General features: G+C 47.9%; 1 protein-coding gene across 3 annotated transcripts in view; it reads right to left on the reverse strand.

The window, feature by feature from the left end:
* The window catches only part of pcsk5b (proprotein convertase subtilisin/kexin type 5b), a 94,874-nt gene extending 88,481 nt beyond the window's left edge, over positions 1-6,393 (reverse strand). The window contains exon 1 of one of the 3 annotated variants that reach the window (XM_076025876.1): positions 5,848-6,393. In XM_076025876.1, the coding sequence (XP_075881991.1) occupies positions 5,848-6,030 (183 nt within the window). In that variant the 5' untranslated portion in view covers positions 6,031-6,393. The remainder of the gene's footprint in view (positions 1-5,847) is intronic. The other 2 variants (XM_076025878.1, XM_076025877.1) reach the window with 2 other exon arrangements.
* Between the last annotated feature and the right edge of the window lie 7,078 nt (positions 6,394-13,471).

A 13,471-nucleotide genomic window follows, 5' to 3' on the forward strand; every position in this document is an offset into this window, starting at 1 on the left:
ACAGGAAATGGATGCGTTGCTGAGTTGGAATCTCAGCAACGCAGGTTAACGTTCAAACGCAGATGTGGGACACACACACACACACACACACACACACACACACACACACACACACACACACACACACACACACACACCTGGAGGGGTATCAGACATTCCTGTAGAATCATTGCTTTTATAGCTTGACACTGCAATTATATGTTTCGCCGGTTGGCTCTCAGGAAAGAGACAAAGTGACGGTCAGAAAAGCACTTTGAGACAGTAATCCATGTCTTCATCACGTCTCGGCTGGATTACTGTAACGCACATCTCTAGTTGGTCCAGAATGCGGCAGCTCGTCTTTTGACTGGAACGCGTAAGAGGGAGCACATCACTCCCACTCTGGCCTCCCTCCACTGACTGCCTGTGCAGGCTAGAGTTCATTTCAAGATTCTTTGATTTGTTTTTAAAATCTTAAAGGGTCTGGCTCCACCCTACCTCTCTCTACGCTCCGGCTCGGTGCCTCAGGTCAGCTGACCAGCTGCTCCTGGAGGTACCGAGGTCTAAGCAGAAGCTCAGAGGAGATAGAGCTTTTTCTGTTGCTGCTCCCTCTCTGTGGAATGACCTACCTCTCCACATTAGACAAACCTGCCTAAAAACCTACTTTTACTCTTTGGCTTTTGACCCAGCATGAGACCGCATTTGTTTTATTGTTTTTTTAGTGTTTTATTGTCAATTTTATTTTTTTATGTTATCATGTACATCACTTTTTAGTCAGCTGTGGTTGTATTTAAAGTGCTCTATAAATAAAGTTGAGATAAGAAAAGAGAACTGTAGACACGCAGTGAGTGAGTGAGCGATCGGGCGAGTGGAAAAGGAGGGCAGAGTATCTGCTGCCTGATGAGGGCGGATGGCCTGCAGGCTGGCGATTAGTTTTAATAATTGATGGAGAGGCAACAACCCCTCAGATGATCAAAGTATCATGGCTGCCGGGGGTCCCGTGGCACCGCTCACTGATCGGCGGCCGAGGTCCACGGCCACCACCGGATCAGATTTTCAGCCCGTGCTACTTCCACCCCCACCACTCCCCCTCCACCACCAAACACCCAGACTAATAAAAAAAGGAGCAACAGGAAGGTGCAAGCTGGCCTCCACTTTATCAGAAAGTAATCAGAGGTCAAAGTGAGGTCACTCCTGTGGGCAGAAGACCAGGTGCCACTGTCCTGGGTGACTCCTATTCTCCCGCTGATGTAAAAGCAGGTCTCAACACATGGTTTAACTAGTCCACACCTGCGCTGCTGTTCAACCGCAAAGAGGAGAAGAAGAAGAAGAAGAAGAAGAAGAAGAAGAAGAAGAAGAAGAAGAAGAAGAAGAAGAAGAAGAAGAAGAAAAAAAAAAAAAGAGGACAACACGGAGGAGAAGAAGAAAGAGGAGAAAAAGAAGGAGGAGGAGAAGACAGAGTAGAAGTCGGAGCAGGAGTTGCTCCAAAAGCGCTCTGTGCTTTGTTGGCTGCCCTCCTACAATTTGAACAATAACTCAGCACTCACAGTAAATGTTCACATTCTCATCTTGTTTTCTGAACACCTTTATTCTATGTCAAAATTTTACCAAATGTTTTTTTACTCAATGATTTGTGATATCAGGCTGTCTAGTTAGAAGGACTACGCAATAATGGCATTTCCTGTATGATCAGATGATGCACACTGAGGAAGACGCAGTTGAAATTGAAAAGGACACTTTAGTGGTCATTTTTCCACTTTTTCTCGTATTCCCTGGGCCCTGCACCTCTTCAGTCTTTCTTTATATGTTGAGCGTGCATATTTTTTCCTGCTTGCTCACATCGTCGCAGCGACAGGCGCTCTCTCATACGGAAAACAAAAAGCCAAAGGTGCGACAGTCTGCTGGACTTTGTGACTCGTTCATCTTCCGCCCACGCTGCTGATTCACCGCTTGCCACCAAACACAATTTTGCCTGATTACATGTGGTGTAGAAATTCTTTTGGAATTCTTCCAACTTCAGCAGAAAAGTCTGAGCTGTGCTCTTTGAGGCCGGAAGCGTACGCATAGATCTGGTGCGGAAGCAACGACGAGAGCGAAAAAAAACACGCTTCACGTGTAATGTGGAAAACATGCTTCTGCTTTATTCCTGCTGTGCTGTGAAAAACTAATGTTAAACACATTTTGAGATTTGACATTTAGTTTTCACCCAGACCTCTGGTGAGTAATTATCCCAAAAGTATAAGTTCATAATAAAGCAGCATGGTTAGCCCTCTGTTTACAGCCTGGTGCCACAAAACTCTGGCTTTTAAGCTCACTGATAGAACTGATGCTTTGACACTACATCCACATTTTAGCAAAAGGGGAAAAAACAAGGTCTCAGAATCAGAAGACAAAACAACTGCTGGATGAGGGTGTCGTCACCACCCTGGCAGAGCACCTTGTGACATCACAAAGAGCTGCTCTCTGTACAGGTGCCGAGTGGCACAGACGTTCCAAAAGGTCCTGCAAGCTCGAAAAGCAAAGGAAGGACTCCCCACCCCCCCATCTCCTTGTGTGCAGTTCACTGGCAGGACTGAGGCACTGCAGCGGGAGGACGCTGGTAGAAGTCAGCGCTGCATAATGTGGCATCAGCGAGTCAAACACGTGTTTTTGCTCAACTTGCCTGTATTTGCATAAGAATTCATAGACGGCGTAAAACTGATAAGGAGATTCTCCTCTTCCTCTGCGAGGATCTCCGAATGATAATCTGCACTGCTGTTCATCTCCCTCCGACAACATGACCTTATTACTTCTTACCCCACCCCAACAGCAGTGACCCCCACCACCACCCCGACCACCACCACCACCACAACCTCATCATGACACCAAAAGACTTAAGAAATGAAACCACAATATTGTTCAACTCTGGAGGAGGCTGCCTGGGGATGTGACCTCCTATCGGAAAGCCCACTTCATCCAGACAATATTCCCATAAGGCCCCCCTGACCCCTCCCTTCTCCCCAAACACCACCACCACCTCGGGATACTTGGCCGTGGCCTGTTGTTATTGATGCGAAGGCTGCAGAGCTGCAGAGCATCGCCATCCTTCCACAACAGCCACATCCTGAGGCCTGTCAGCTGATTCAGACTCAATTCGTTGGGACGAGTGTCTCAGTCTGGGAAGGGGCTCCACGGTTAAGAGGATTACCCAGAATTCCCCAATGAGGTGCCCTCTGTCCCTCTCTCTCTCTCTCACTCCATGCCAACTCCTTTGGATCCATCCATACATCCCTCCTCACACTGTCCCACAGTGTGTGTGCGTGTGTGTGTGTGTGCTTATCTTTGTCTCTTTTCTAGCCTTTTCTTCCTGGAGGACTATATTGTCCCTCTGTCACATGCTTCCCTGGCCCACCCCCCACCATCTTTTTTTTCTCCCAGTACCACTGAGCTTCTCCCCTTCATGATTTAAAACCCCCTCATCTAAACTCAGCGGCCACATCCCAGCCTCCTGTTTTACTGTCACTTCCTGTCTATCACTTCTTCAGTGGGCCAGTGGTATATCTTTACTATTAGGTGAGGCAGCATCCCCTCACCGATTTGCTGCAGCGTTTGACATAAAAACTTGTGATAAAAGTCATAAAATGCTCCAAAAAAAAACGACTGCAGCGTTCACGCTGATCTCATACACTTCTTTTTCCTCTGTGGCTTTTAAAGGGCAACTTGCAACAGCTGCTTTCATTACAAGTAAGCAAAAAAACCCAAAACAAAGCTGAGTGGTCACAGGATACATGTATTTTACTTCAAGGTTAACTCACAAAATGATAAGAGATGTTTTTTTTTTAACACCTGCACAGATTGGATCGTGTGTGGCGACGCGCAACCGCTTCTCACACAACACGGCCGATGTGATGGCGGGTCAGAGAGCAGGAGCAGGTGAGTCAGGGACACTCCCTCACCCTTTCAAGTTAATAAGCGCACGCATTCTTATCAGCGGCTCTCTCAGCTGACCCCCTCAACCAGGAAGTGGAGGAGAAAAACTCTTCTTGTCTACGAGGTGTCAAAGTCCAATGGACGCCACATATTGAGATGGAAATGAGGGTGAGTGGGTGGGGGGGGTGGGGGTTGGGGGCAACACTGCACTCCACACAGGGAATTCCTATTGGGGGTTGGTATGGAAAAAAAAAAAATGCGGGGTGGGGGTGGGGGGGTGGACATTAGTTCCCGTCAAAGAGAGAGGGGGGATAAACGAGGCCATTAAGGCCCCCGGCTCTCTGAGGGGTATAGTGGGTGGGCGGGCTGGATAAGGAGGTTGGGGGCGGGGGGGGGGGTTGAGGTGGGGGGGCGGGGGGGGGGTTCAATAGCTGTTGACTAGGCTACCCCACAACAACCTGTCAGAATGCCCCCCTCGGCTGCAGGCACACACACACACACACACACACACACACACACACACACACACACACACACACACACACACACACACACACACACAGAGTCTCCGCGTCAAGCAAGTGTGGGCTTGAGCTGCCCAACGCTGCTGCTGCTGCTGCGGCTGCTGCTGCTACTGCTCAGAATGTGTGAGGTCCGTGTTTGTGTGTCCTTTGTCTGGGCCGAGGACACGGGGGCTTCCCTTTAAAACTTTGTCAAAACACATTTTCGAGTGACCAATTACACAAATCCTCCTGGAGGAAAAGGGGGACAAAGGGGGGGTGGGGAGGGCTACGGGAGGGAGGGGGTGGGCTGTGCAAGACCGATTGCAGGTCGGAGACAAAACATCCCAAAGACAGCCGGGGAAAGTTTCACACCGGTGGGTTCTCAGCTGATGTTTTTCCCTTCCCTTCCCCCCTTTGGCAATGCTGCGTTTTGGTTCCTTCTGAGTTTATCTCCCTCTCCCCCCCCCACCCCCCCGTTCTGCTACAACCTTGACCCTACATTGAGGCGTCAGACGTAACGAACATGCTTTACAGTGTGACATGCGTGCAGGATTTGAATGTTGCAACCAGGCCCACTTCTCTTTTAAAGCTAAAAACTTGTGCAATCGGAATCGCAGTTGTGCTAATGCAGCTGAGGGATTGGAGTGGGGGGGGGGGGGGGGGCTGATTCCCCTGATGGGGGCCTTTAAACAGGGCCTGCCAAAGAAGGAAACGCGTCCTCAATGTAAACAGCAGACGTTTAAGCAGGGTCTTAAACCAGCTGATGTTGGAGGTCCAAGAACCTGAAGAGACATTTCGTTACCACCACCACCCCCCCCACCCCCACCCCCCCCCCCACCCCCCTCTTCTTAAATTGATCAGATTGTGCCATTTATTTTTCTGATTTATTTAAATTCCTGTAGTTCAGTGAAGGGGACGTGACAGAGTCGCTGCTGGGACCTTCAGAGCTGATTTTTTTTTTTTTTTTTTTTCCACCACAGAGCCTTGCAAGTCAAAGCCAAGAGCAGGGAACAGCCTGCAGGGCCGCACAGGGCACCGGTGGACGGAGGGAGGGAGGCACCTGTTGTACCATCACTGCCTCCCCCTGGCTCTCCGAACCCCCCCCACCACCACCACCACCACCACCCCCACCACCCCCGACCCCGCTGGAACTCCGGACCTTCCTTCCCGACCAGGCGAGGCAGGAAACTCGAGGTTCACGGCTGTGGTTTGGACTTAGGATGTTTGACCTCGCAGTGTTTGAGTGTCTGCCACTGGACAGACTTGTGGCGCGAGTACACTTTAATTATTATTATTATTATTATTATTATTATTATTATTATTATTATTATTATTATTATTATTAGTTCCACTCCGAGGGTTGGTAGACAAATACAACGACGACGGCAACACAACACAACACAACACAACACAACAGCAAGAATGAAAGAAACTCTAACAAGTGGTAACTTCCTACCTGTCCCAGGTTCCTGTAGCCGTACTTCTCCGCTATCCGCTCAGCCATCGCGGGTCCTCCGCCGATCCTGACCGCCCAGTGGTTGGTGTAAATCCGGGCTGTGCATGGCGGCGGGGCCGCCAAGCCGAGACACAGCGCCAGGACGCACAGCCAGCTCCGTCTGCAAGCGCCGTTGCGGACCATCGTCTCTCACTACTTTTCCAAGCCGACGCTGCTCCTTCTTCTTCTTCTCCTTCTTCCGCCTCCTCTTCCTCCTCCTTAGCCGACAGGCAAACAACCAAACTTCTCTGCTCGCCGAGCCACACTTTCATAGGCACGCAACTTGTGCGGGCAAAAACACCGAGAGGGACATTTAAAAAAATAATAATAATAATAATCAAATGATGATGCTACGAGTACTTGTGAGAGGGGGGGCAGGGAGCGGGAGAAGCTTCAAGCCCGGATCTTCGCTTCCCACATGGGAGAGTAGCAAGTTTGTGTTCCGTCCGCGGTGTTCCCTGTCTGAGCTCCCCTCTCTCTCTCTCTCTCTCTCTCTCTCTCTCTCTCTCTCTCTCTCTCCTGCTCGGTGCCTCCTCTCTCTCTCTTTTTCCGCCGCGGAGGAGGAGGAAGTGTACGCGTCTGCGCGCCGTGCGTAATGCGCGCGCATTCACCCCCCGCCCCCCTTTCCCCCCCACCACCCTCCACAAACACCCTTTCCCCGTGCGTGTGCGCGATCGTCGCGCGGAACTCCTTCGAGCCGATTCCTCGTCGTCACAGTGTGAAGTGAACCCCTCCGTGTCGGCTCGGCTCGGCTCGGCTCGGCTCGGCTCGAGCAGGAACAAGCGAAGCCTGCTGGCTCTTAAAGACGCCGTCCCGAAGCAGCAGCAGCAGCAGCAGCAGCAGTGAAGCCTGGGAGACCGGCAATGCCGGGATGGCGTGCGTTCGTGTGTGTTGACAGCAGGCCCCTTTTCTTTCACACAACAAGTAAACAGTCTTTTCTGACATGAGGCACGGTGTTTTTGCGCTTTAGGGTTTTTAAAGGGCTCCTCCTCTGGTGCATGCACATGAAGTAGTGTGTCTGCCCCCCCCCATAGCAAAGAACGTGGGTCTAGTGTTGTGGGTAAAATGTCAAATTGGGGCATTTGGAAAGTTTACATTCACATTGACCATGTTTGGCAATATGTCTTCTGACCACTAGTTTGCACTGCATCTTAACACACAGGGGCTTTTACATTGTTAATCTCGCGTTTGTGACAAAAAATTTCACCAGTCCATCCAGTCTTTTTGTCCCGAACTCAGGGCTGCGGGGCTGCTGGGGCGTCTATTCCAACCACGGTAACCTGGACACGTCTGCAGATCATCACATTGGCCACACAGAGACAAACAAGCGTCCACACTCTCTGCTGCAGACAGTTCAACGGGCATGCTTGTGAGTACCCGAGAGAAGCCACACAGGGACGACGTGCAAGCTTGACACAGGAAGTTAGAATCAAACCCATAACCTTTTCCTGTGAAGTAACCATGCCGACCCCTGCACCACCATATGTCCTTTTTAAACACAAACACATAGGAGGGAGGAGACGGGTGGAGATTGTATTTGCTCTTTTTCTTTTATCTTTACTCATATTTTACATGACATATACATGTCTATATATATGTATATATATATATATATGTATATATATATATATATATACATATATATATATATGTGTGTGTGTGTGTGTGTGTGTATCTATGTATATAAATACACACACTCTCACACACACACACACATATATATATATATATATATATATATATATACATACATATATACATGTATATATATATATATATATATATATATATATATATATATATATATATATATATATATGTATATATGTATACATATATATATGAATTAGCTCCCTCATAGTCGCTGATCATTCATGGTCAAAGCTTTATCTTTTTTTTTAAACCATTCAGTTATTTATCAATTATTTGTTTCAAGACGTGTGTGAGGATTGAGGTACTTAAAAACATTTTTTTTACATTTGTCATTCTGGACTGAAGCAGCCAAAAAAAAAAAAAAACTCCACAAATCATCCAAACTGACTAGACTGATTGAGGTGTCAGAGCCACTTGTGACATTGAGGGTTTCTAGGACTCTCAGATTCAGCTGGCATCTTTTGTAAAGTGGAGCAAACAATAACCAAAAAAAGTAATAAATGTTGGACATGGCTCATTTCATTTCTTCTGGTTCATCATGAAGGATATATAAATAGAAATCCATGATAATGGATGAGGGATGATTCCTATTCACCCGCTTGTTTTGAGACAGTAACACGGATGCAGTGCAAAAAGCAACAGCACGTTGAAAGTGGCGAGCATCAAAGTTGTCGTCGTCGTCGTCGTTGTGCGTCGTGCGTCGTCGTCGTCGTCGTGCGTCGCCTGTGGTGTCAAGGAGAACAGGAAGTGAATGCGGCCAGCAGCAGCAGAGGCAGTCCTGCTGTTCTGAAATCCCAGAACTGCACAAACAAATGGACGCATCCCATTCTGGACTGGGCTCTTCTCTCCTACACTCCCACACCTTTACGCCTGCTGTTGAATGGCAGCCTTGTCGGCAGTATTGACTCAGACACACACCAACGTAAAGTCGGGTGAGCTTTGACCTCCTCCACCAACCAGGAGCAGCCAAGGGCGTGTTTTTGTTGTTGTTGTTGTTGTTTTATATTTGGAAGTAGTTTTTTTCATCCCTTGAGCACATCGACTGTCTTTAAACCCTGCTGCTCTGCCGTGTTTTAGTGGGGAGATGATGAAAATAAACCTCAGTGTGAATTTGGTCCAGCGTCCGTATTAGGCATGGCCAAACTACGGCCTGGGGGCCAAATGCTGCCTGAAAAAGATTTTTAATCCGGCCCACTGAACCGAAGAAATGATATCAATAGAAAGTAAGTCATAAAATAGCTGTATTTTATCTTTTTTTCCCAGTGTTTTAAGAGTCATTTCATTAAAGAGCTTAATACAGTAAGGCTTCGAAGACACATTTTTTGTTGTAAAGCTGATTACGTATTTTTAGAACCCATTGTTCTGGGTCTGTGTGCAAATGAACTGGACTCGGTCTGGTCACTGCAGACCATCAGAGCAACACATCCAGGTCCAGGAGCGTCTGCTGCCCCTTCAGACTCACTGCCCTTGGCTTTCACCAACATACTTCCCCTAATGGCTTAAGTTCTGTAAGTTAAGACCCCCCCCGTCCCCCCGTCCCCATCCCTCCCCAATCCCCCCCCCCCCCAGCTCCATACCAACACAACACAGGTCACAGCTGACTAAACGCTGTCATGATGGAATGTGGCCGGTATTATCCGCCGTTGAGCCGCTCGCTCGAGGCCTTTGTTGATTGATGAGTTTTTGTTTGGTGGCAGTTTCCCGGGGACATCTCGCTGCACAGCGAAAACTCGCCTCTTGTTGCGGAGCACAAGCGAAAATCAGCATAATTGCACTAATTGCAGCCAATTTCTCGCTGAAAGGACCCTGCTGTCGCATCTCACAACAAGCGAGGCGGGGAGTGGAGGTGGGGGGAGGGAGTAGTGGGTCTGGTGGGGGCTGGCGAGGAGTGTGTGGGGGGGGGGGAGTTGAGGGGGGTTTAGTGGGGCAATAATACACCCCCCCCCCCCCCCCCCCCCAGATTGGGATGAAAGGCAGAAGAAGTGGGGGTGAAATTGTTCTACATTCAGACGGATGGAAGGACTTGTAATTTAAAAAGCTAGGGGTGTCGGGGGGGAGGGGGGGGGGGGCTAAGAAACACAGCAGAAATTGATTTGAGGGTCTCCTAGCATTTTCAATCGGACCCCAACATATTGTGATATCCTTGCGTGACAGCGTCACAGGTGCCCCCCCACTCCAGCGGGGGGTTTTGGGGGGGGGGGGGGGCAGATGGGGGGGGGGGGGGGTTCTTCACAGAGTGAACTGGCTGAACCCCAACAAAACGTCTTTGTCGCCATTTGCCGAGCGCCTGGCGGACGGCGGCGAGCGTCAACAAACATCATTCCTGCGAGCATTCCAGAACCTCCTCAATGGAATCACAGGGCGCACGGTGAGCGGCGGCCAAACACAACTTCGAGGGGGTGGGGGGGTGAAGGAGTGGGGGGGTCGGGGGGTGGGTTGCTGGAGAAGAAACTTCACACTAGTGCGGCGACACAACAACACAATGGACGGCCCCCGACGGGGAAAGTGCTGCGGCCGACCGGCTTTATTCGCGGCCGACACGGCTAATTTGTTCATTCACTTATCGGAGCCCAAGCGTTTCTCAGGAGGAACCTCCCACATGATTTCCTCGTCCCATGAAGACCAGCGAGAGTGGTGGGGAGAGTTGGGGGTGAGGGATGGGGTTGGTTGATCAAACATGTTGGCCCTCTAGTACAGCGGCCCCCAACCTTTTTAGCACCACGGCCCGGTTTAATGTGAGACAATATTTTCACGGACCGGCATGAAAACTGTGGTATTTTCTAAATATAATAATAAACGGGAATCCACTGTGTACACGTTTGGAACTTTATTAGCAGCGTCCTCTTAACATGGCGACGACAACATAAAAAAAATAAAAATCTGGTCTGTTAAACTTTGCTTTCTTTTCCTTGGAAGTCGTGGACTCTTCTGCCTCCTCACTCGGCCTTTTCCTCTTTCCAAAGACGCTTGCTTTCACTCATGTTGCTCGCTAGCTAGCTACCTTGTGGGTTTAATCTCGCGGTAACGTATCATGTGACCGAGACAAGCGCCTTGACATGTGTCAGGAGCTGAGCGTTACATGGACGTAACGGAGAGAATCCGGTCATTTTTCAAAATAAAATTGTTCATGACCCACGGACCGGCACCGGTCCGCGGCCCGGGGGTTGGGGAGCGCTGCTCTAATAGACAGATAACATTCATACTAACCTCCTTTTCATGTTCCTCTGCGTTTTTTTTGTCTCCAATAAAGCTGAAGGCTTTTGTCTCTGTGAAAAATGAGGCAAAACTTGGAGGAGCGAGAAACGAGCAACAGCAAAACAAACAAAAAACAAAAGTGCAGTTTGTACTAAATTAATATTCTTGTATGTTGAATATTCGATGAAACCTCAGCGAGTCCACTGTCTTCTCAGACCCTGAACATCACATACATACACAGGTAAAGGCCTCATTGAAATCAAATCATCTTTCATCCCGAGGCAGCTGGGAGAGGCTCCAGCACCGGGACGATAGAAAACCGAAGGATGGAAGCTGGAAACATTCCCTGAATCTTCCTGATTGCCTCTTGACTGTGACGTTGACTTGTTCAGTTGGTCAGACAAGTCGTGAACATGGTAAACATTTGAAAAAAGCGGCCAGAGTTCAAGGAAACAGATTTTATGTATTTATTCATTTATGTAGTTATTTAAACCTTTGAACCAGTCTTCTAATTTCATAGAAATAATTCAATAAAATGAGTAAATAAAAAAGTCATCAATACTGTATTTTTTTCATCGGGGGTGGGGGAGTGGGCTTTATTGTTCCTGCAGCACCGCCACCATCACCAAGGCCTACGTATCTTTTTAAGTGCTTCAGGCTGGAGCTCCATGAGACGGATGTGAAAAATGTTTTGGAATTTAATTTGCCACGTTTACCACTCATCCAGTCCTGCCTTGATCTGACACCAGAGTTTCAAACACAGGTGTTCTGGTGCCGGGTCGAACCCGGTGCCCTGCAGCCTCCATCCAGCCTGTGAGATCAAGTCCAGCGTCTCCTGTCACACATTTCCCAACTCGGCTCTGACCTCTGACCTCCCGCCGTCTTTCCGCTCAGTCACCTCCCAGAGCCTGTTGCCCCCCCGCCCAAGTCCCCCACTGACTCCTCCCCCCGCTGATCTCCCTCGCTGGGTGGGCTCCCTCGGAGTTAAAGTCGACCTCTCAACTTCACTTTGACCTTTGGCCCCCTTGTTTGGCAGCTCCTGCCACTCACTCGGGCCACAATAGCACCTGCCACTCACTGACTTCCCATCCCTCTGTCCCACCACTCGGGCCCATCCCTTGTCTCCAGCACTCTCCTTTGTCACCCACATACCAGCAGTGTTGCTCAACACACCTGCGTGGTGGATGTCCAGCAGAGGCGAATGGGAAAAGGACATGACAAGGAGTGCTGTAGTCAAGAAAAGGTTTTTTTTTTATTTTTTTTTATAAACGTCACAGGTGAAGGAATTTCAGTATGCAGGACACTTTTGTTAGGTTTGCCTGTCTTATTTCTTTTGTTCACGTATTCTTAGACAATAGTCAACACATAAAATTCACACATTTCTGATACTTATTTTCTCCCAGCTCCACCTTCTCCTTTTTTGTTGCCATTTTCTTTTTTAGTTGCTTTTTTCTCTCGTTATTTTAGTTTTAGCGACTTATTTGCTGCCTTTTCTTTTCTTGTTTTTTCGCTTCAATATTTTATTATTTCCTATTTTTCTCATACTCAGCATCGTGTGCAGCCTCACAGTAACACACAGAACTGTCCAGGATGAATAGGAAGGATTATTTTTCGTTTTCGTCTTTCTTTTTTAAATCAGGATCAGATATCAGCACTGGGTTGGATGTTGAGTCTGTTTTCAATGAGGATGATGATGATGATGATGATGATACAGTGGCCAACAGAAGTGGAAGTGACAGCGTGAGTGGCCGTTTGCCCGGCGTGTTGTCGCTTCAATTCACTCCAAAGTGCAACGCAAGGTCTCCATCTCACATCTTCTATCACTGTCTTGAGCTCGTGGTAGATCCCCCCCCCCCCAGTTTGTTGCTATGGAACAAATGCAGACATGATTTCTCCTGAAGCTCCCAGGAAAACCTTGTGGAAGGAAAAAAAAGGCCTTTTGAAGACCTCAGAAACACAATGAACTCATCTGATGCTTCAGCCTGGACTATTATCGGATTTCCGTTTTTAACTTTAGGTTGTTGTTTATTGGGTTTCGTTTTGTTTTGTTTTTTAACAAAAACCTTCTGCAAGACTTTATTCCAATATAGTGACACCTCATCCTCCCTTGATTTGTTATTAATAGCATCATCATTAAATATGCATTTCATGAGACAGGAGGTGTGTTGTGTTGGATACACTGAAATCCGAGCGCTCCTCTGTCTCACTCAAGCTGAGCCACCATATGTCCAGCTGGCTCAAAGTACTGTGAGAAAAGGCAGGGAGATTAATTTCTCACTAGAAAATTAAATGTGTCCGCTTACCATTTTTTCTTCACAGTAACTATGAGAATTAAATAAAAGCCTCACGCAGGCTGTGGATACTTTTAAGTGCCATGATTTGGCTTGTTGTGTTAGCATCAATTGGTCAGAGACAACCTCCACCCAGTGCCTGGGCTAGATATGCCACCCACGTAAAAAAAAAAAAAAAAGGTCACTTAAAATGTAGTTCACATCTTCCTTTAAGTTTTAAACCTTTGTCAAGGTTCAGCAATACGTCATGTTTAAAAAGTATATTTATTTAATGTGCAGTGTGATGCCCATGACCACTTTTCATGCTGCAGCTAAAAATTTAAATATAACCAGACTGCAAGAGTGAATGACGTCATGCAAAATAGTTTTTTTCTCCCAGTAATCAAACTCTATCCGGTAAAGGCCACTTTCCTGACATGCAGACCTAATCTTTGAGAGAATATCAT

Source organism: Nelusetta ayraudi, unplaced genomic scaffold (assembly GCF_046127955.1).
Source record: "Nelusetta ayraudi isolate G7.1 ecotype Tasmania unplaced genomic scaffold, CSIRO-AGI_Nayr_v1 ptg000018l, whole genome shotgun sequence".
NCBI lineage: Eukaryota > Metazoa > Chordata > Actinopteri > Tetraodontiformes > Monacanthidae > Nelusetta > Nelusetta ayraudi.